This window comes from Ischnura elegans, chromosome 13 (genome assembly GCF_921293095.1).
Source record: "Ischnura elegans chromosome 13, ioIscEleg1.1, whole genome shotgun sequence".
In the NCBI taxonomy this organism is placed as follows: domain Eukaryota; kingdom Metazoa; phylum Arthropoda; class Insecta; order Odonata; family Coenagrionidae; genus Ischnura; species Ischnura elegans.
In genome coordinates this window covers 11,943,247-11,968,373 of record NC_060258.1, presented here as the reverse complement: position 1 = coordinate 11,968,373, position 25,127 = coordinate 11,943,247, and the positions used below count along the sequence as shown (strand labels likewise).

Sequence of the window (25,127 nt, the reverse complement as noted above, 5' to 3'; positions counted from 1 at the left end):
AACATTTGCCCACAAGGGAACACAAACCTAACCCTGCTTGTCTCGCATTCATAACAGCCTATTTAAAGCCCCCCCTTTAAGGTTAAAACACCATCACTTGAAGCTTCGTTCGAAGGTGGGTGGTACATAGGCAAAAGACATTCCGTGTACATTTCCATTGGTCTCACATATTTCCTCAAAAGAGGAGAAAATACATATATTGTTGATGTTGCTTGGAAGAAACATTGGGTTGTCATGGGTTAAATTATATATTTGTTTTATGAATGTAAAAATTTAATTGAAAACGCTACTGTTTTTGTATTCATAATTCCTACACTATAAGTAATATTTATCTTAAACATAGTTTAAGTGACTGCACTTTTTTTAGATGTTCAATATATCTCCAGTATTTTATTATTTATTTGGTGCAACATGGAAAATGAAGAATTTATATTAGGCTGTGTTAATAATAATTATGTATCAGAAATTATGCATTGATAATTTAACCAACACCTAATTAAACACTTATGCATATTATTTAAGAAATGATCATCTTTGTAATATTTCAACTTGACTATGATTTAATGATGAGGAGCGAAATAGCCATGGAGTTAGAATACTTGGTTGAACAGTGATCCCTGATTAAATGGCACCTAATCAAGCAAAGCTTTGCATTACATCACCAAGAGTGTAGTTACCACATGCATATTTCTCATTCAAATGATGTAAATTTTGCGTCCATGAGCTTACCTTGGGTTTTCGTAATCTTGTTTCAGTTCCTCCAGGATATTAACCATGAACTCAAATACTTCATATCTGTGATAAGAGAAGACCATGCAATATTATAATAACGTTGATCATTAATGCTTATGTAAATTAGTACTCTAAATGTAGGATTGCCTGTCAACTATTGTCTTGTTTATTATTATTCATTCTGATAGCGTTTAAAAATTAAAGCGGCCAATATTTTTTCTATTTTATGCATTTCCCGACTGTCGCCATATTTAATATCTGACGGGGGATAAAGACGGCATAAATAACGTGCTATATTACATAATAAACTGAGTCACCTTATCTCTTTCATCTCCTGGGAAACCATTGTGCCCAATGGACTCGTTTATTTCCTCCTCAAATGTAGCCTCCCCTTCCGAGATCGTACCGCTTACCGTGTCGCCCTCACACTTACCAAATTCCCGAACAACAACATGTTCATCTGAAAATTTAAAAATCATGGCTTCCTTTTCTTAATGTCAATAACATCCTGCAGTTTTCCTAACAAATCTATCCCTGAAATTACTGGGCGAATTAATTCCTTAACAACCAAGCATACTAAGTCAATAATTTTGTAGCCAATCGCATGAGTAATCAACACCTGTTGGGTTATTGGAGCTGATTTCCACTAGTCGGCCCCAATCATAAACGTTTTTCCAAGGGGTAAAGTGGGCAATTCAATTTCCAAACCTTTTAATTCTTTAACCTTATTCTCAGAAATCACCCAGACCTGGATTCCCGTGTCTACGAGAGCATACGTCGAATGGTTCCATTGGAGCACTTCTATCTCTGGGCACAAATGAGGCCTCCCCTCCTCCTCATACTCGAGACTGGAGTCCTTCATAAAAGGTCAAATGGGGATTTCCACTTTTATACGCGGCGAGTTTGGGTGGGGGAAGTCGTTTGACCAAAAATCTGAGAGTTTCCCGGCTGTGGAGTTGGAAATGAAAAATCCATTTAAGGTTGGAGCACATTACCCTCGTCACGGCTCCCCGCATTCGGACCTCTCTCATCTCCCCCCCCCCGTTCTCCCGGTCTGCTTCTATCCTCAGCCTCTATCTTCTCTGCGATTCCACCAATTAAACCTTAAACCCACGGCGTGTCTGATTTCATATCGCGTTGACATTCAGGCGCGTCTCACCTGGCTTTCTTGCAGGCATTTGGGATAGGCCAAAACGTCCAAGCATTATTAAAAGTCTTTCAGATATAGCAACCTCAGCACTTCGGAGCAAATTCTGGGCGTATGGTGGGAAATGTCGTATTAATAACGCCACTATCTCCTCCTCATTCTATGGCAGCTTGCTAAGTCTTATTGCGGTGATTTTTTGGGTCGCGTATTCCTGCATACTTCTTCCCAGCGTCCTCCAATATATCCCAGTAATGATTTTTACAGCATTTTACCACCTGGCAACTTGGTTACAGCAGAATGGCCATAGACTAGGAAATAGTGCGGTGATGTCTCGTGCTACCTGCATCCAAGATAGCGGCGGGGTAGTGGGTGTGGTTATTGCGTATTTGGCAGAGCGAGCTAGGTATAATGCGAAGTCACATGATGCAACATAAATCCCATTCCTTGTCTGCTAAAGTGAAACTATATTTTAGCGTTATACATATAGTAGTTTACATTTTTTTACAATAATTGCAACATTTAAGCCTCACTGCCTACTGAAGTTCAATGGGTAACTTTTTCTAGCAATAAATTTGTACATGCAATTGATATAGAAGAAATAATACTACACTGCCGTTATATTCACCTTGGGAAACTCCATTTTAAATTCTCTATCAACTCCTTCAGCATGTTCAGTGTTGAGATAAAACGGTCCTTCCTGCAACAGAAAGTCAAATTAGTCATTAATTAGTATGACACCTGCACAGAATGAAAAATCCTTTTATCACGTGTTTTTGTGTCGGATATTCAACTCCATAAGCAGAGAGCAACAGCTAACACTTCAACAAAGACTATTGTCAAGGGTATATATTGAATTCCTTCACAGGAACGAGAGATCGAGACGATATAATCCCTTTAGCCATCCAATCCCTCCTCATTGCATTAATTGTTATTTTTAAATTTACGCGATTTGAAATACAGTAGACTCTTGTTAATACGAACAACGTTGTTACGAAGTTCTCGTTATTACGAAGCAAACCGTTGGTCCCGTCGAAAGGGCCTATCCAAGCTATAGTAAAAGAAACGTTATTACGAAATTTTCGTTTTTACGAAGTTACGAACCTAAGTCCCGGTCCCGGCGGTTACAATATGAACTTTATTACGAAGTTCCACGCACAAGTCACGGCATTTAGGTGGATATTCACTACACTTAAGTTTTAATAATCGCGCCACGTTTAAGTTCTTCTCGTGTACTGTGCCAAAGAGCGTCAATTATGGTTCTTTATTCAGTTTATACGCTACATTATATAACAAGCTTCATTCCTGTGAAGTCATAGTGACCCACTCATAACCGTTAGTAAAATGGTTGTACAGTCAATCCTCTTCCTATGCACATTCGATTTACGAATTTTCAGAGATACGATCATTCAAAATTTTCAAATTTCGAATTTAGCCGATACTACGCGGTGTGGCGCTGGGAAACTCTCACTGTGATCACAATCTGAATAAGGTATCATTTAAGGTGAATTTAGGAACTGTTCAGCGTTTCGCCCGTTCTTCGTCATCGTGGGGAGCTATTTTTTCGGCTCCGAATGCATCGCAGACCCCGCTAGATCAGTTCGCCACAATCGTGAGTTAGCGCATACGTGTAATGCAGTGTTGTATTCCGCAGGATAACAGTACTCATCGATAACTTGCGTACAATCCGGCTGGCGAGGGTTGTCTGATTACGGCACAATAAGAGGGGCGGATAATCCTGCGCCAGCACGGTTTAAAGCCAATCGCTGTCCCCCAAGCGCACCTCACACCCTCGCCTAGTCATACAACGTTGTCAAATGCATAAACGAGCACCGAAATAAGCCTGATCTACCAAAATAAGCCCATTCTTCGAATCACAAGAACAAGTGATTATTCCTCTAGGTACTTCACGCTCGTCGTCCCTTCCGGTTCTTTTCTTCACGGAACAATTTGTAAGCGTTTCCCTTTCTTACCTGGCAGCCTTGCTCCCTACCCAGACCTAGACCATTTTGTCTGTTATTGGACAAATCTCGGTGGCCGGACGGTAATTTTATCAACCTAGGAACAAGGTCTTGGGACGCATCTAGTATGAATATCGGAGTTCATGTATTCGGGAAGATATCAACCCTCGATTGCGTCATGGCGTAGTCTTCTGTTGAAAAACTGAAACGAATTTTCCTGTTAGTATATATTCCCGCGTAGTTTAATTGCGTTTATAATACACTATTTTTTTCGACGATTCCTATAAGAAACGTTCTTACGAACTTCGTTATTACGAACCTCCGGTTTTTCGGTCCCGTGAACTTCGTAATAACGAGAGTCTACTGTAATATAGTTCATATACAGAATGAATAACAACTTAAAGAGTACCTGTAACAATAAAAATGAAAGATAGACGATATTTACAGACATGTCAAACAGTAACTTAACAAAGCTACAAACTTATGCGATAGCCATTATCTCAGTATTTAGCTAGTTATTCGGTTGTTTTTCACTTGATGGGAGGAAGTCAGGTCAGTAAAATGTTTACTTGTTGAAGAAAAGGGATCAATATAATTCGGGATGGAATTTATTTCGAAGGAAAGCCGGTAGAATAAAGAACGGTTAATTATTAATAGTTTGGATATTGGTTTGTAGGCGAAGCATGGAGATCGAACCATTGTGGTTGGAAAGGCCTTTAGAAAGTTATCTTTTGACTTGAATAACCTCAATATTAAAGATAATTAAGATTCCAGCTCTTTAGCTGTAGTGGAAACATGGTTTTTCGACGGTGTCACCCGTTAAAATTAAATATTCTGCGTTCTTCTGGTAGCGGCACGCAGGGACACGTGAAAGACGTCACTCACGTGAATTTGGTGTCCCTACCTTGAAGGAAAGTGGCAAAAAAAAATTCCAAAAAATCTGAAAATTGTGTGTTGGTGGGATGCTAACTTTACGGTGTATGTGTTATAAGTTACCCGGTATCCCGGTTAAAATTGTTCTCCTCTTTTCTACCATGGAAAGGTCTTGTAATACCAAAGGGGCCAACCAGTCGAGAAGGAGCCAGGATGAAGGCTTGCGTATCGATGTGGAATTCAGTCAAACGCGAAAGGATAAATGCATTCTGGGGTGTGCGGCAAAAAGTTAGCTGGACGATGCAGAAGATGACTTCAATACAAATTGGTGTACGGAAACGGCAACATCTTGTTTTGAATTAGACAGAGGCAAAAAGTGGCAGCTATATATAAAATTTCAGGACTCTAATTTAACACATAAAAACAGCCACCAAAAATATGAAATCCATATCCCTGAGTGACGATGAATATGCCGGAGATAGTGGCAAGATGAATGCACGGTTAAGCAATGATCACGAAGACAATGGAGTAAAGACATTGAGGATTTAGCACCCAAACATACAATGCTGATAAGCTAATCTTCACCGCAATGACCGACTACAGTGCCCCTAGCTGACAAAGTAGAACCATAAGAAGTAGATATTCAATGCGGCCGCTTCGACTAATCACTTAAAATAGGGATTACCCCATTTGCCAGTCAGAGAGGGATCTGAAGAAATTACTATTAGATATGGAAAAGAAAATCGGCAAGTTTAGCCTCAAATTCGATGCAAAGAAAACCAAGCTATACAGTGGAACCTAGTTAAAGCGAGTACGGGCTATAGCGACACCCCCGCTATTACGAGAGATAGCCGATGCACCGTCAATTCACCCTATAATAAGCGTGTTAAAAACTTAGTTTTTACGAGGCCCTTTCGGTGTTGGCTCTCGCCATAGCGAGGGTTTCACCGCCGGAAGACTTTCATCAAGACTCCTTAACCTCTGTAATTGCTAGCGATCTGTTAGAAATGAAGTTAATGGAGTGCTCAGTCTCAAATTTATGTGGTAAACTGTCGTTCGATAAATATAATGATTGGCGAAACAATGCTTTGCATGATTTTTATTCAGTGCGGCGCTTATAAATTGCTTGAATAGTTAGTCGTTATTTGAGTAAGGAAATTTAGTGATGCAAAAAAACATCGCCTTTCGTCTGGATTTATGCTTACGTTTATCGGATAGATGTTTATCTGTCGCCGGACCACTCCTGTTCCTGTATATCTGTTCGCAACAGGTATATTGGCTATTATTTGCTCCACCTCCGGTAAAGCGACAATTCGCTATAGCGAGTGTTTATAAGTGCACCGTAGGGTGTCGTAATATCGAGGTTGCACTGTATATTGGTATTTTACATATCAGATTCCGACTCGTGAGCCATTTCCAGCGAACGTTGCTGAAAGGCAGAATTTAAAGGTACACACGAAAGGTCTTGTTCCCTGATCAACTAAAATATTTACCATGGTTAATGATCGTTATGTATCGACCAGTGGATACAATTTTAAATGCTAAGGTTTCAAAGTAAAACGTAGAAAGTATGCTGAGGGAAACATGCACACAAATATGTGAAAATAACAAAGAAAGTTTGATACATTTTCCTGGGTTACGGCCGCGTTGGCTCGTTTTAGCGGACTTAACTCGCTAAGCTGTTATCCATGTCATCACCTTGGAAGCCTCCGTACCAATAGAGGTATTTTATGTTATAAAAGTCTGTCTTTTACTACAGTTTAGAATATATACTTCTTCTCTCATATTTTTCCAGAAGCTTTTTTTTTAATTATAGAGTAGAATTATAATCATCCAGACTCGCCCATTGTTTGATGAAGGGTGAACACTTTCCTGTCGTTCAGCCTCTGCCCCTTGGTCTCTTGTCAGGTTATTATCATCCACTACCTCCAAAGGGTGCTGATCGCTGTAAATATAAAATCATTTTCCACATTAGGTGATTTCTCCTTGATTGTTCGAGTTGGCAGCTTAAAAATTATCAAAATATTTTATAAATGGACATTCAAAATAAACATACAGCTGGATAGGTCGAAAAATGACTCATTTGGAATAAAATTCACGCTGTAAGAGAAATGTTTCATTATAATTAGTGTCTCAGGTTCTGATCTTTTACTAAATTTATCATGTTAACCACTGCCGCCAGAGACTTAAAGTTAAACATACTGCAAAAATTCAAGTGGAGAAAAATACCAGTGGTGGGGACATCACAAATAGATCGAAGAATCCCATTTTAAGAACAAACAATGAAGAGTACCACATTCAACTTTACATTAAAACAAAGTTAAAACTATCTTGCTTCATAATCTATAACACTTCTTACGTAATCTATAGCAGGCGAGTTTTTTTATGAAGAGTGACAGAAACCAATCAGGTTCTCCCAAAGATGGCTGAAGGCTTAAAACTAGGGCTGTGCGAGACTCTCGATTACCCGAGAGTATCGACGGTCGAGATGAGACTTAAATTTCCCGGCATTGTCAGAGCAAGAGTCTTCACTAGTCTCGAGAAGTATTGACCCTTCGAGAAACCCGACGAGATTCTCGGGTGCTCTCAGAAGATAAAATATTATATATTTTAATTATCTCTTTTCTATACTGAGAATAATTTAATAAAAAGATCATTCAAAGAAATGGTATATATATTGTCGTGTCCTCCCGTGGAGAGCTCGACAAGGGGCGACTCAGAATATGGATCTTGGACTAACGCTGAGGGATTCCGGACAGCGACGGTGGTCCTCTAGGAGAGACGGTATCGGGTAGGAAATGAAAGATCTCGGGTTTGCCGCAAGAAGTGTATTTCCTTCCGTTGACTCTTGTGCCAGAGTGATCTCCTCCCTCGGCTTTACCGGGTCAATCATTGAAATTCCCCTTCACGGGCCTTCGGGTGCCCGACTCGCGCACTACAACTCTCGACGAAACGAATGACGAGTGACGAATCGCGAATGACCTCGAGTTAATGATGCGTGCAGTTTTTAAGGCTTCCCAAATCCAACCACCCCCTCCCCCCGTGAGTTCTAGAACCTTCCACCGGTATGCCATTCTTTACTGAAAAGTGCAAACGCATCGGCAATCACAAATGCGATTCCCCCTCTCAGCAAAGTCAGCACCGTACGGACATCGTGGCTCTCACTCATGAAAGTGCACAAGGACCGTCTATCCAAAAATGCATTCCTCGCCAGCAGCACAATCCGCACCGCGCCGGCATAAAGGAAAGTTCAAGAGACCCACGCAAGAAAGGTGAACAGACGAATGAACAGGACGCAGAGACCGACCAAAAGAATATGCACGCATCAACAAAAAGAAAATGAAGTCAGGATTTAACAATATTCAAAACCAATTCTTGTCTAAAAAAATAATTGACACAGTTAATTTAAGAAAAATTATTTATTACTATCCTAGCCAAAATTTACTGGTGATCATAATTTTAATTACCTTAGTTATCATCCATAAACACTGGTAAAAGATGTGTAGTAATTCAGTGCTCCTTTTTTGTTAATTTAATACTGAATGCTTCTATTTTATTACATTACTTACAAAATAAACATTGGTGTAACCCTTTAGATGAAAGGGATAAAGGGCTAAGACTTCTCTAGACTAGAGTAGACATCATACCATTGGAGACTATCCCCGCGTGAAGAGTCATGTCCGGACAATGCTGAGAAATTCAAGTGTCATCGGGACCACCGAGACGAGACTCTCACGATCACCATTAAAAACCCTAGGTAGGATTCGATACTCTTTCCATATGAAGTATCCTAATCCATCAAAATAACTTGTTTTAAATGTGCTGAGAAATAGCCAATAATCAAAATACACCCATGTCTCGTATACCCAAAGTACACCCATGTCTCGTATAGCGCAAATTCGATGAAGCGCAAATTCGTTCCTCGGGGAAACATTGCAACGCAGTGTAGCCTAGTCAAAAACTTAACACTCTCATGATAAAACGTGAAATGGTGCTAAGTACACACAAAATTGCTATCATTTTACGCATATTACTATTATTGTTTGTCTCAAATCTTCTTTTTTGTTTATATATTAATCGAAATCCATTGTTGTGCAATGGCCAAAAGTATTACTCGTCATTGGGTTGAAATAGCCGGCCTACCAAAGTAATTTGTCTCGTCTCCTTAACAGAATGATAATAGTTAATTTAAATCATTAATTAAGCGTGGGGCTAGTGGAAATGAGTTTTTTTTTCAGCAATATGGTTTGAGACGTATTTTTGCCGTCGTAGGTTACCGGGCGATTGACTTTCAGGTAGAGGGTCTACGCTAAAGCCTTCCAGGTCATCGGTATTCACGTGGGGAGAAATGGAGCGGTGGCCGAGTTGCGCATGAATAGCATCAACACATAAAAGGGTCCACTATAGAGTCTCAAACACAATGGCTTCGTTCCCTCCCCGCAGTCATAGGCCTTCTGCGTCTCAGGAATACAGTTCAGCAGAAGAAGGTAATTTAGATAGAGCCATACAGAGTAAAAACCAAGAGAATATGGCAAAAAATAGGAATGCGTGTAGAAAAATCAAGAATTTATCAAGAAAAACCATAAACCTAGAATAGGACTTGAGAGAGGTCAATTGCTTTGAAAATGGAGAGCGTCGAAGCGATATTGCGCGGAAGTTTAAACTCACAATGCTTTATTCTGAATAAAGACGAAGCTAAAATATCAGTGACCTCAGCCGCACCAACTTCAACCAAGCGGTCTACACATACGGAAAGTTCATAGTGAATCAGTACAAAAAGACGAGAGTGGTAATCGCTCCGAGACATTTAGTGAAAGCTCCGGTTGGTTCCAGAATTTAAACAGCAAGCAGGTATTTTCAGTGCGGCGATATCAGGTGAATCTGCAAATGCTGATAGCGCAGTCACCACAACATTTTCTGATGAACTCCAAGCTGTAATTGAAAGTGGCTCCTTTCCCCCTCAACTAGTTTTTAGTGTTGACGAGACGATATTATTTTGGAAAAAAATGCATTATCGTTCATTCATTTTCAGGGAAGGAAAACCTGGGTCAGGTTTAAAGGCATTTAAAGACTGTTTCACGTAGCTGCTAATGCCTAGAAAGACATTAATTTAAAATGATTTATCTTTCATAAACTCCGCTAGCTATGAAATAGCAATTCAAAGTAGCATTTGCCTGTCATTTCGATGAGCAACAAAAGGGCCTGGGTGACAAAATAGTTGTTTTTAGACTGATTTGAAAAATCGTCAAATGCCGGCAATGCATTACGAACCCCTGAGATAGCAGATGTTAGCCTACCCGCACGACAGGAGGGAATTTCCAAAGCACATATGATTTTTTTTTAACGTGAATCAAAGTCTTTGAATGCGTGCCCACAATCTTTAAAGATACTTTCAACTATAAAATTTATATAAATAAGGTATTTTAAGGCTATTTATGGGAATATAGATGTTTTAGAGGAAATTCAATACCCAAGACCTATGCTACCAGGAACGCATCCCTATCTTCCTTATGTTAAAACACTCTCGTATAACGCAAATTCGTATAGCTCAAAGACTCCAAGGAACGCATCCCTTGCCCTATAGGAGACATGGGTGTACTGGATTGAAACGTTTTATCCATTTCGACCACCATTCATTCCTAACATGAATCACTAACTGCAGAAAGTCATCATTTCCAAGGTGGACGATTTTTTTTTTATCTTAGTTGCTGCTAGATGCAACACTCAAAAAATTGAGTTACTTTAGTGATGGTTGTACAGGACGGTACGAGAACTGCAAAAAATTTCTCAATCTTTGCAATAGAGATGGGTCGAATAGCAGATTTCTCGAATTCGAATATCGAATTCGAATATTAAATCATTGCTCGAATATTCGAATACCTCGAATTTCGAATACCTCGAATACTAAATGATGAATTCTGGAATGTTTGACTCGGTTGCCTATGCAGCAGGCAACACAAGATTTTGGGGAGTAATTTTGATTTCCTTTAAATGATTCGAACAGGAATTTAGCTGATTAATGAATATTTTAATTTTATGGAGACAATTGGGCATATAATTAATTCAACTAACATCGCTTAACCCCCACTCCTGCTGCCAAGTGCTAGCTGACAATCTGAGGCATTTTGCAAAATACAAGCTCTTTTCCACCGGATTTTCTTCAATTATTTTCAGTCCATCTTTGGGAGTTCTCACGAGATAAGAAGATGAATTGGAATTGCTATCAGGGAGAAACCAAATATTCTGAGAAAATATCCCTTAGTCTGGGACTGTAACAATAAAGATTTATAGCACCACTCATAAATTGAAACTTGATATATGTTTTCGGAAAAAAATACAGCATCAACTTCCGAGAAGCTCTGCTGCTCATATCGAGTTTCGCCAGAATGCTAAGTCTCCGTCGTATTTTGATATTTATTTCTTTGCGTAAAATGCTTAAATAAACTCAGAAATACGTCGTGTTTGGTCTTATTCTTTTTTAAAAATTACGCGCACATTACTAATATTTCAATTCAATAAAGGTGTAACATCAATTGACGAAAGTCATTCTTAGACACCTTTTGTGCTAATAGATGACTCATGCAGCGGTTGACCTCCACAGAAATAGGGAACTTCGAAGCTGGTAGGAAAAAAAAGGTCAGTGGGGGAGAAAAGGGAGGGCCCGAAGCACGTTTCTATTGTTCTCGTGTAACTTGGTATTTTTTCGAAGCTAAGGTCTTCGTAATATGATCCCTGCGCGAGCTGTGACCTTTTTTTTATTTCTAAGAAGAGGAAAGCCTCAGAGGGGGGCGGGCTAGCGCTGAATGGAGAGGGATACCGGATCTTGGGAAATGCGCTAATTTAAGTATCCTACGATACTCACACAGCAGTTGACCTCCAGAAATGGGGAACTTATAAGCAGGTAGCCAGAAAAAGGTCAGTGGGTGAGAAAAGGGGGGAGGGCGTGAAACACGTTTTTATTGTTCTCGTAACGCGATATTTTTTTCGAAGCAGGGGTCTTCGTAATGCGATCCCTGTGCGAGCTGGGACCTTTTGTTTGATTTTGGAGAAGAGGAAAGCTTCAGAGTGGGTGAGGCGAGTGCTGAATGGAGGGGGATAGCGGATCGTGGGAAATGCCCTAAGGTTGCTATCCCACGGCACTGAGGTTCTCCTGGTGGGGGGAATCGGGGATTTTCGGATTTTTTCACCCGACCATTTTCGGTTCCCCTCGTAGAACTCTTTTCACCGCTAAAATCCACGAATTTGATGTACTTTGTCAACTTGCGTAAAACGGCGCTGCGAGCACTAAATGACTACAGTTCTCTATATTTTTCCAATTCAACTACCAACGACGTACCTGCGACAGTGTGTGACGCGAAATTCAAAGTATTCGAGGTATTCGAGACGGTACTTTTCGCATAACTATTCGAAACCTCGAATATCGAATACTTTCTATTATTCGAGGTATTCGAGTATTCGCGGATACTATTCGCACATCTCTACTTTGCAAGCATTACCAGGATTCCTCCTTAATGGCATCATGGACATTCTTTGCTACAAGCCATAGAAAATCCCCATGTGATGGAATTGGTGGTACTGTAAAGCTTTTAGTTGCCCGAGAGAGCATCCAGAGATGTTCAGGTGATGCCTTAAACGCATCGAAGTGTATTATTTAAATAATTTTATTTAAATTAGTACTTCCATTTATCCTCTAATGCACAGTAAGAGTCTAATGTATGTTGATACCATTTTTTCCATAAACTAAACACTTAAAAAATGGGTAAATTCCATGAAAAAAGCATCATTTCACATTTCTGAGCCATTTGGACTCTTTTTCCCTTCAGCTGCCACAAGCCAAGTATTGTTATTAAAAAAATTGTATGAACAAGAGCCACATTCGCTAGACTACATGTTTGGTCTTAGATTTACTGACTAATATTTCAAATATATCCTCATGAAGGTATGGATACACTTATACTTATTATGTTACAGTAGGTGTCAAAAAATCCCTCTCACGGAGGCAGAAAAAAAGTAAAACCTGAAATACTCATAGCAGCAGTCAAAACACCACCATTTTTATTTCACAGTATATTGGAGCACATATTAACCTTCAATTTAAAAAATAATTGGATGAGTTAACTACTCTGCCTTTAGGTGATGATTCTGAAATTATGAAGTAATGTTTTTGAGCTCAAAAAATCGGTTAATTAACAACTGTTGACATCATTTTGGCTAACATAACAATGCAAGGGGAATAAAAGACATTGCTATGGAAGCTATGTACTTGGATAGACAAGGGGTCAAAACTTCATTCAAATATATTATGTGGTTTCTGAGTTATGAATTTTTACCCTGTGCCCTGCACTCTGGAATTTGACTCCCACTAGCGTCACTTCTGAGCAAACATCTCAAACTTCGACTCCTCATATATTGCAAACTATGAGAGTGAGAGAGTAAATATTTCACATGGGTCATTAGATAGGTGATAGTAGCTAGTAGAGCTGTGTCGTTCATGAATGAATCGTTCAAAATGAACGATTCAATGGCATGAACCGAATGAATCGAATCCACGTTTTCCTCTCGAATCGTTCAAAATGAACGATTTGAATGAAAATTCAAATCCGCCGAATCCAAATCGTTCAAAATGAATGAATTGTGAGGAAGATTCAAATCCACTGAATCCAAATCGTTCAAAATGAATGAGTTGTGAGGAAGATTCAAATCCACTGAATCCAAATCGTTCAAAATGAATGAATTGTGAGGAAGATTCAAATCCATTGAATCCAAATCGTTCAAAATGAATTAATTGTGGCGAAGATTCAAATCCGCCGAATCTATTGGTGTTTCCTTGGCACTCCTTCGCTACACAACTAATCTTAAAGTCCCCTAAGGAAAGCAATAATATACACAATCAGTAGCGTAGCCATGTAAAATTCAAAGTATTGTTTATGTGGAAATGGATTCAATTAAATTATATGTGATTCTAAATGCCATCTCAATTAGCATAGAAAATAGAGGTAATTTTCTTATACTCTAATTAATATTAGAATAATTCGATAAGTATGGTGGGGATACATAATTAAACCAATGTAAATTCACAAACAACAGCAATAAGTAAGAAACTACAATAAACAGTAAGAATATATTATATTCCATTCCATTATCACAGTATGTTTCCATATGGCTACTTTTGGAACATGGAGGCAAACATAACCACAAAGCCCAATGTTGCCCAAAAGGCAACGTGTGTTTATTTTTATTAATAATAATGATAAATAGTGCAAATTAAAATAAAATCATTCTTTGAGTATAAGTGAACGAAAATTTTGAAAAAAAAATTTTTTTGATAGATTAAAAAAACTTGGGCTGGAAAGGGTTAATCGAGATTATAATTTAGGAATAAAATTTTTGAAAGTTTGTTAGGTTTCAGGCTCCTCCTCCTTTCAGATAAGATGTTTCCTGCCTTGGAGAAAACTCTTTCGCATGGCACAGAGGAACCAACTATGCACAGTCTTTTCTGCATCACCAGGAAAAGTCTTGGGAATGTTCCTTGATTTTTGCACCACCACTGAAGAGGATCTTCATGTCGTAGAAGATGTGGTTCCTTCAAATATTTATCCACTTCAGTTATAGCAGCAGCAGTTGGGGACCTATCACAGATTTTGTGTTGCACAAGAGAATCTAAGTGCTTCCACACACACCCAGATGTTTCCAGCTCCATTCTAATTTCCTGGCTAGTACCTGGGGCTTCATCGACAAGAGAAACAGCTGTTGCTTTTCTAATCAAATTATTTTTAGCTTTTTCGATAGCTTTATGACTATCGAAGCCCATATTTTTGAAACGAGGGTCTACCATGGATGCCTCGGCTAGCAGAGGTATGTCCTCAATATGCGAGAACCTCCTCTCCATCTCACTCTTAATTTTTGCCAAAAATTTTGACACCTCCTCTTCCTGATCATCAAAATTCAGGGTCTCTAAGTACCTTCATGCCTTGAGTGAGGGGTATTAATTTTGATGCTGTCACATGTTTTTCTGAGCTAACTTCTAGGGTAACCTCGTAGAATGGCAATAAAATATGACATAACTTTTCAGTGATTTCAAAATCTTTTTGTGTTAATGTTGCCTCTGTTTTAAGTAGAGCTAGGGTGGATAATAGAGGCTCTTTGTTTCTTAAAATGGATTGAAACATGATGTACGTGGAATTCCACCTGGTTGGCACCTCCTGCTTCAACGTGGGGTAGCTCCCTTGGGGAGACTGCATTTGCACAAGTTTGTGATGGGCAGCAGGACTCCTCTTAAAAAATTCCACCACTTTCTTAACCCTATTTTGGAGGTCCTTGACCTCTACTAATGCATTTTGCACTATTAAATTTAGGGTGTGAGCAAAACATGGGATGTGTGTCCAACCTAGAATTTTAGCTGCAGCCAACATGTTTGCTGCACTGTCAGATATAAGTGCCACCACTTTACTGTCCAAGTCCCAGCTTCTAATAATGCGATGAATCTCATCTGCAATATTAGTGGCTGTATGCCTATCCGTGAAATAGATGCAATCCAGCAGGGCCGATTGCAATTGCCCATTGCAAATAAAATGGGCTGTTACAGCCAAATAGCTATCATTTGTAGCCGAAGTCCACCCATCTGCTGTAATTGAACAGAAAGTTACTTTTTTAATTTTTTCCTTAAGTTCCATTGCTGTTTTTGAGTACAGAAGCTCTAAATAATTATTGGCCAAAGTTTTCCTGGATGGTGGATGGTAATTGGGGTTCAACAGCTGGAGGAATGACTTAAATGCTGGCTGCTCAACTAAACTAAATGGCAGATATTGGGACACAATTAACTTCACCAACCCTTCATCAATACTTTGGCTGGTCTTCAAGGCTAATGGACGGTGAATATACTGCTTCATTGTTGTTTGCAATGTGGAGCCAGAGGAATTTCCTTGAGGAATATCAATGCTTACATCAGGATGCTGTGGTAGGGAGCTCGCAGAGGCTGCTGAAGTAGATGGTACTTGTGATACCTGCTCCCCACTCTCATTGGAGCTATGGCAGGTCCTTTTTGAGGCATTGCCATCAAGACTGATAGATGGGTGCTTCAATTTTATATGGCGGAATACATTTGAGGTGCATCCAGACTTAAATGAGTACTGGTGCTTACAAAACAAGCATTCAGCTGACTCTGCAGATATTTTTTGGAAGTAATGCCATACTTCGCTTCTTCTCCTTTTGGAATCCATCATCTGGAAAAACTCAAGATCATGAATTCCTGTCTAATAACTATAAACGTATTTGATTTATTATATATTTCCCAATAAATGGCACTTATTCATCACCTACTAGAGAGTTAAGTACTTAATACCTCAATACTCTTACCAAAATAATCCTACTATGTAATCGCAATGGCTTATACAGTGGAACTTGGTTAGTACGTTCCTCCTTAGTACGTTTTCCTCCTTAGTACGACGATTTCTCTCGGTCCCGGTACCATCGGAACAAAATACAGGCAAAAGTATTTGGTTAGTACGTTTTAAAAAATTGCGCTTTCCTGGTTAGTACGCTCAATTGCTAGCCGTGACGCAACCCGCAATGCGTTCTCCAGTATCCTCTTAAGGGTCGTAAAGCTCCGAATTCATGATTTAATTTATTATTAATAGCCATTAACATTCTTGCATTCATTCTACATATCTTTATTCGACCGTGATTTATCCAAATGCATTTCTCAATTCTTATGACGTGATGAATTTATCAGGAATGTCTGACTATACAAAACTGCAGCCAATGAGAAGCCGCAATTTTCCCCACCCCGAGCTCCTCACCTTCTGTTGCCTCTGGAGTGCCCACTGCGCACAAATTTCACGAGTGGGCAATTGTTGCTATTGCACGAGTTATCATGATGAAGAAATGAGTCTTATCCAATTCCCACTTCATCTAAAGCAGTACTGCACGACGTCAATGCTTCGGACTACGTGCGTATTTGACTACTGCTGCGCGAGCAGACGATGCTCTGAATCTCCACGCGAAGCTTAGCTTAAAAATACTTGATCTCGGCACGAAAGCAGACGACATTAAACAAATTTTTAAAGTAAATTTCAACTGTATAATAAAAAATCTTCTTGTAATTACGTCGTATTCTAATAATCTTGCGTGTTATTATTCGATATATCGATCGATATAACACTCGATATGGCTTTATCCCAGAAGCGAATGTGTACTGCTGTTGCCGTAATTTAAGGTTAATATAATTTTGTCCAATTTTTATGATGTTTAAAAACAACCCGTTGACATACTCAGGGTTGTTGTTATATTCTCCGAGTATGCTGTGACAAAAAAGAAATGACTTAGCTTTACTTGTCCTCTTTCTATAAATACACATAGGATAAATCACGGGAGAAAGACGCCGTTTTCATGTAATTGTCTTCGGGAAATCTATGAAACATTGTGATTTTTATTCACATGGTATTGTTTTTCAATGTAGCGTCCATTTTCTTTATTTTAAAGGTGAAAAGAGTTCAGGAAGGCGATCCTACGAGAACTACCGATAGTAATTGTAATTATGACGACTTTTCCACAGATTGCAATTACCCCGACTGCTATTTTTTACTTTCCTCGTTAGTACGTTTTCCTGGTTAGTACGTTCATTTTTTGTGGTCCCTTCAGAAACGTACTAAACAAGTTCCACTGTATATGTATACAGAAGTCAATAAGGATCGTCTTTTCAGAAAGTGCGATCTGTAAGGACTTCAGCGTTTGGTCAAAATTGCTCGAGCGGCGGTAATTTCCCAGAAAAATTCCAGTTTTAATTCTCGGTTAACAGAAAACTCTAATGCAGGTGATGCGTGCTAGCTGTTAACGTTGCTTCATGCATCTATGCAGTAATGGCATTAAATGAAAAAGGAATCAAATAGTCTTTATAGTGGACTACTCGCTATAAAACCTAAAATTATTTGTGGAGTTATGTTGAGAGATAAAAAAGAAAAAATCCTTTTAATTGCTCGGTAATTTTTTTTCATTTTTGTAAATAAGGACATTTAATAAGTTTAAATGTCCTTATTTACAAATTTGAAATTCGGAAAAATAAAATTAATTAATTAATCATATTGAGCAGAAATATGTCGTGTATAATGCAGTGCCAACTATTATTTAAGAAGGATAAATAACATGACCAGTCCTTGCAGATTAGACTTGCTTTCTTTTTATGCTCGGCGAAAATGTTCATCAAGCAGAATTCATAACAGCCAATCGATTGAATAATCACAATGTAATTATATGAAATTCGGGGAAGGAGTTTTGAGGAGAATGAAATCTTGTGATGACGAAAAATATTTTTTGTGACACCCAGATTTAGTACAGTATTCACTCATAAGATTTGAAATGCAGACAGATTTACAAGGAAGGATTCGAGAATCATGGATTCGATGGATTCGAGAATCATGGATTCGATAGTCATGGATTCGAGACTCACACGGTTCATTCGGTTCATTATGAACGATTTAAAGAACCGAATCATTGCCATGAATCAAATCCCATGAACCGAATCCACAAAATGAACCGAAATTCCCACCTCTAGTAGCTAGTGACCAAAATTTCATTAAATTCCGAGTCGGTGGGTGCCATGCCTCGGTGAACGGACGTGGAATGACCCAGTTCTGAGTCAGCAATTCCCTCGTGCCCAAAGTTTGGGGTCTCGGTTTAACGAAAAAAGGAAGGGTAAGCTGTGACCTCATACGTACCAATCGTCCTGTGAGTCCGATGCATCAGTACTCGAGGAGCTGCCACAGCGTTGCATCAGTGACTGCTGCTCTTCTGTACTTGGGTCTGGATGCATTGAAATCACCTCCTCCAGGTCTTTCTGCGATGCCCGGAGAGCAAGGCCTGCTTTAAGCATGGTGGCAGAACTCCTGGATCAAGAGAGAAGTATTCATGTTAGCTAACAGAAGCTGGAGAGCACTGTAGAATCACTAAAGGTAGTAATCACTGTGCATTCTACCACGCCTGACCACTTCGTTCCGACTATTGCATACTAAATCAAAATGTGTATCAAGCATTAACGACAGTTCTGCAATAAATGCATACATTAAAAAGCTTGAATCGCACCTAACATAATAGGGTGCCAATACAAGGGAAAAATGAAGCACGACTGACGTCATGGGTCGAATAATCCAAGCTAAGGTGGTCTTCGTGGCCACTATGCTCGAGGACCCCGAGGAGGCTCGAGATCACGAAAGAGTGAGTGAAAATATGTGTGTGGCCCTTCATGGTTGAGAAGACTGGACCATTTGAAAAAGTATTCGGATAAGAACAGAGGCCTTGGAACATCTAGTGCTGGAGATGAATGCTGAAGACGAATTGGACGGAAGGGGTGAGGAATGAGGGGAAAGGAGATAATGTAGAAGAAAGAACACTAGAGAACGCTGCATACCGAAGAAGAACAAGGTGGATTGGCAACGGAGTCAGAAACTGCAGGTAATGCGTGAGAAACATATTGGAATGAGAAACTGATGGAAAAGTGTCCAGAGTAGAAGCAGGTTGAAAGCTTGGTGTAGTCATATGCTGGTCTTAACAGGGTCCACTTATCTTCATAGCCCTCTCCTCTTTCCCATTCCCCACCCTCTCCCTGCCACTTTCTTATCCTCATCTCCTCATCCTCTGTCCTCCTCCTCCTCACTCTCTACTCGTCTCCTTCCAGACAAAGACCCAAACGGGTCGAACATTTGAAACCTTACGTGTGAGTTCTCTTTTATTTGTGTCTAAGTTTTTCGTGGCCTATCATGGCATTTATTTAACATGAATAACATTAAAAACATAAAAAACCACAGGTTGGGCAGAACACAGTATAAAAAAAAATTATAAAAAAATGTTTTTTTCCTTAGTAAAAAAGAAAATTAAATGAATGTATTTTATAATGCTGTAGCAAAAATATTTAAAAAATGAGTTCTGGGTTGTTTTAATGTAATAAAATTATGCGTAAACAAGCAAAGAGCTGCACAATCTTAGTATTTTATTCATATCATATTGAAATTTAGACTCAAGTATTACCTTAAGTACCTTTAAACAATTTGCCTATATAAAAGGAGGAACAGTGTTGACATTGGATGAGGTAAACTACATTCTTGGAAGTACAGGAGGCCACAGGGGGTGGTGGTAGACAGGAGACGAGATGACTAGGGATAGAAGGAGGGGTAAAAATTGAGCAGGTCTTGCATCTAGGACGACCGCAGGGCAAAGGTGTACTAGTGGGAGTAGTGGGGGACTTATGTAAGGGGTTCGTTGAGCAGAATAAATCTGAAAGGTTTGCAGGTCGTCTGAATGTGAAATTAGGGGGTTTGGCAAAAAGATTGGATAAGTATATTCAAAAAGTAATACATATTCAATAAGCAAAAAGTATATTCAAAGACAATTTCAGATGCACACTCCTCTATAACACAAGGCAAAACATCTAATTTTGCGGAACACACCAATACAAAACATTTCACAATCTGGGGATGATGCTGTGTTAGTATATCATTACTCGCGGTTGCTCTATATGTTGTACCTTAACCTTCCACTATTTTTTATTTAGCTGTGACTCATAAATGATGTTAAATGAGGAATAATTTAACAGAAAATATAATAACCTGATTTGACACTCGATTATTTTAAATATCATAGCAATTTCCCTAAGCATTAGTTCACCGACTTCAGATATATCCAATGCACCCTTATAAACCACCTTGTCTCATCATTAAAAAACAAGAGATACAATTATCTGCAATTTACGACTTGAAAGAATGTTTCATGCAATTTTTTCTTATCCTCCATAATTCTGTTCTTTCTTAATATGTGCTGTAAAACTTTCTCTCGCCAGCGTAATCGTAAAGTCTCAACTTCGTAATAACGAGAGTCTACTGTATAAGATAAAAATAGTGAAACATTTATTGCTGAAAATTTCATTCCATGTACGTAATCACAGCTGCATTAATGGTCTCTAGTTGTCTCAGTACATTTTGCAGAGGTAGTTAGGCCGTCTCGGGGGTATGTCCTTGGTATGATAAGTGGAGGTTTTACGATACAAAGAGGTTCACTACTAAGAGGTTTGCGTATAAATTTACATGTAAATCCGACGGGACCGTAGGGGTGGTATGAAGTATGGAGGTTTATGATGTAAAGAGGTTCACTACATCGAGGTTTTACTGTATATATATTATTTCAAGGCAGATTACGTTAATCACAGCCAGAAGTACTTATTAATAATGATTTGAGTGATTGATAATGAACATTAATGATAATTGATTGTATTCATTTCACCCTGGTATCAGCATTTCAAACTCACAAATGCTGCCATAGCTACAATTAAAGCAGACATTGGTGTATGAATATCCGCATGGTTTAAGGCTAGTTTTTATATCACCACTAACAACTAAAATTATAAAAAAAAAAACTTTTTCCTTCAAAAATTCATTCAAAATTAACAGAATCCGTGCATATAATTCAATAAAAATACCCAAAATGTATCATTAGTTTATAGTAGTACTTTCAGAATCCACTAGAGATAACGACTGTGTTAAATACACTGAATAAGAAAAAGGCCACAGGACTTAAAAACAAACTCATATGAATTTGCGGATAGACTTATCGCCTCACAAAAAATATTGGGAGGGCCCAAACCGATGGTCTTGCCCGGGGAAATTTTATAAGTAGTGGGTTTTAAGTTTTTTAAGCATTTTAAAAGAATCGTTTGATTAACAATAGAGCCCTGTCAACCTGAATCTCGACATCTGGACACTCCGGGGAAAATCGACAAGCCTGGCACAATTCCTCATCACACCCATAACGAATTGTTGAGGGGGCTCGGGACCCCTCAGGCCCCATGGAGTCGGCGCCACTGATCGCGGACAACTTTCCGTCTTCGCGTTCCCTTGAATATTTTTTTAAATGATCGACGTACTTATAAGCTGGTTGTATCCCAGATACGGACTTTGGAAATAGTTTTGAGGCAAGCATTGGCCGAGGTGTGAGGCAAGGCTGTCCTCTATCGCCGCTGCTCTTTAACGTGTATGCTGAAGAGATGGCAAGGGAAGCGTGGGATGAGTTAGAAGCTGGGATAAAAGTGGGAGGAATGATGTTCAAATCAGTGAGATTCGCGGATGACCAGGCGTTGATCAGTCAGTCAGCAAGGGGGCTTCAGGCCCTAGTGGATGCGTTATACGAATGTTGCGAGGAGTTTGGGATGAGGATTAATTACAAGAAAATTAAGGTAATGCGGTTTTGTAAAGCATCACGAGCAAGGAATGTGAGACTCAAGATAAAGGTGGGTGGTGATAAACTTGAGCAGGTTGAGTAATTCAACTATTTAGGCAGTACGTTAGAGGAAAACGAATACAGTAGTAAGGACATCAGGAAGAGAATAGCATTAGCGAAGGAGGCGTTCATGAACAGGAAGGAGCTTCTGAGAGGATCGTTGTGTGAGAGTTTAAAGAAAAGGTTAGTGAAGAGTTTGGTTTGGAGTGTAGCTCTCTACGGTGCGGAAACGTGGACTCTGAGGAAAGAAGACGAGAGAAGATTGGAGGCATTCGAGATGTGGGTATGAAGAAGAATGGAGAGGGTGAAATGGACGGAGAGGAGAAGGAACGACGAAGTGCTGGATATGGTTGGCGAGGAGAGGCAGCTTTTAGATGAGATACACAGGAGACAGAAGGTATGGATGGAGTTAGTTCTTAGCGGTGAGGGGATGTTGAAAATGGTGTTGGAGGGTAGAATGTTGGGGAAACGAGGGAGGGGAAGGAAAAGAATAGGATTTTTAGATAGATTGAAAGAGAGTAGGCCTTGCAGTGAATTAAAGAAGACATTGCTTGAAGGAAAGGGAGGCTCCCAGATCACTTCACGAATACTCGATGGAAACCTACCTTAATCGGTAGAATACTATAATAATAATAATAATAATGTTTGGCAATGTGGACGGCCTCACAAGGGGGGGTATGTGCCCCCCATCTGTATCCGCCACTTGAAGTATTGCCGAAACATTAGACGGCCTCTCCACAATACCATCGATTCATCTACACTTAAGTTCCCGTCCCGGCAAGACAGCAGTTTCCATTATCTCCTTGAAACTGACTAAAAGAGGTCTTATGGTATAAATACGATCAGTAGTCACCGTGGCTGTATGTCACTGTAAAGCATCTCTCTGTTTGAGGGATTTCTTACAAAATGTAATACCCATAAAATCCAGAGAAAACGACCCCTTGCCATAGCTTCTCAAAATATCGGTATACTGAAAAACTTACTGGTATCACAATATAACCGCAATAAATTTTTTTATAACCATGTTTTTTCATGAACAGAAGAAAAAATTCTTCAAGAAGACGTCAATTCCAAAAAGAAAAGACAGAAGCACTTTCAAATAAAAACTTATTCACCAAAAGTCTCGTAAAACAAAACACAAAAATCCATAGAAAAAAGAAAAATTGGAGTAACCAGAAACGGAGCACACTATATACAGAAGCTAGGAACCAACTATGAAGAGAGGCGTAGTGGCGGCAAGCGAAAGGGGCTGAGCGTGGTACCGTTAAAACGCATGAGAAAGGACCCAATGCCGTGTCATTCATTAAAGACATCCACGCGGGTGGCAAGGCGCGGCTGTCGTTCATGAATGACATCCGCATTGAATGGGTTGCCTATGAAATTTGGGTGACAGTAGTTTTATCGAATCTCCAATTTTCATCGGATCTTCACCAAAATTAGTGTACATAACCTATTTTACATACTAAACAATCCTAGGGGTGGGCGAAAGCGGTTCGAGGACAAATAAATATTTAATAATTCATTACTTATCTTGGTGTCGGATGGGTAACTTATACATTGCAGGAGCCACAGATATATACACGCAGAAGTATATATCTGTGGCAGGAGCTATCATAGATGAGAAATGACGATCGAAAACTGCACATGTTTGGAATTATAAACAAGAAAAAAATATCCCTCGAGCTGGTCCAATACATAACAAAGTGGGAAGTAGAAATGGGTAAATCACTTTCCGGGCATATGTACGGGCTGGTCGACTAGAAAATAATATTCCTCGAGCTGGTCCAGTTGGTGGGGTGGGAGACTATAGGTAAGTGAAGGTTTGAAGGCGAAATCCGGATTGTACCTCTTGTAAAGTAATACCCTAATTAGTTTGTATCAGAGGGTTTTGATGTAATTGTGAGGGACGAGTTAAAATAATCTCGCTTATGCCGTCATAAGTCCGTCTGTCGGAGTCAGTCGACACATAAATAAGAAAGAATCCGCCGTGCGCTACCCAACCCACCCCTCCGGTCCTACGACCGTACACTAGGAATAAGACGTCCATTTGCTAGGATTTTACAAAATGTAGAGAGGAAAATTTGCATCCTTTACAAGACACATCATGCCCCGTCTTGCCCCGTCCATACCCAAACCCAAACCTTAGCAACAGTTTGTTTTCGATCGTCTTTTCTCATCTATGATAGCTCCTGCAATGTAAAAGTTACCCATCCGACACCAAGATAAGTAATGAATTATTAAATTTTTATTTGTATTCGAACCGCTTTCGCCCACCCCTAGGATTGTTTAGTATGTGAAATAAGTTGTGTATACTAATTTTGGTGAATATCCGACGAAAATTGGAGATTCAATAAAAGTATACCGTAGCCGAAATTTGTGGGTCGTATGAATGTTAATATTGAATTATTGCCAATTGTCTCCAATCTTTGCGAGTGATTAGCATGAAAAAAATCCGAAACATTCAAATAGTTTATGTAGATACGAAGATTAATAGCTTCCTCGTGTGGGTGGTTACATCGATGGGCCGAACTCCCTCCATGTGAAATCTCCACGAAACCTTCACATTCTATTGTCAAGTCAATTCTATGTTCACGGGGAAAAATACTGGCATTCCTATATTATAATCCCGTACCCTTACCTCAAGTAGCGATGTCGAGCTAGTCTTTAGTGTGGGCGCGAAGCAGTTATCAGGCGACGCCTCTTAAATTGGTGGCACGCTAGCGCTGCTTGCGAGATGCCAAAACCAGGATCCAAAGGAGATAAATGTTAAGCCGATGTCCCACGGTCAAATTTGCGTCAAAATATTTTGATCAAAATTTGATGCAACTGACGCGCACCCTGTCCCACGGTCAAAATTTTGTCCAACTGGCTTTTGGTCCTATCGTTTGTACAAATCACCGATTTGTACAAATGGATAGGACAGGTTCTAAATTTTCATCCAATTGGATGAAACCAACCAATCACGGGGCCTTTGACAAAAAAGCATCGCCAAGCGCTGACACACAGGCCAAATACGTTAAACTTATTTATCGTCTGCATGAGTATTTTAATTAATAATTATGTATATTATGGACACAAAAATAAACTTTGTTGTATTCCACACAGTATGCATTAAAAACCCAACCGGTTTCCGCCTTTTCAGGTCGTTATCTTAATCG

At 39.4% G+C, this 25,127-nt stretch overlaps 1 protein-coding gene across 1 annotated transcript in view; it reads right to left on the bottom strand.

Moving 5' to 3' along the window:
• Window positions 1-24,688, bottom strand: part of LOC124170078 — a 119,280-nt gene extending 94,592 nt beyond the window's left edge. The window contains exons 1-5 of the mRNA XM_046548773.1: window positions 24,608-24,688; window positions 18,423-18,590; window positions 6,554-6,655; window positions 2,505-2,576; window positions 730-795 (exon numbers count right to left, since the gene is read on the bottom strand). Of these exons, the coding sequence (XP_046404729.1) occupies window positions 730-795; window positions 2,505-2,576; window positions 6,554-6,655; window positions 18,423-18,577 (395 nt within the window). The 5' untranslated portion in view covers window positions 18,578-18,590; window positions 24,608-24,688. The remainder of the gene's footprint in view (window positions 1-729; window positions 796-2,504; window positions 2,577-6,553; window positions 6,656-18,422; window positions 18,591-24,607) is intronic.
• Window positions 24,689-25,127: the final 439 nt, after the last annotated feature.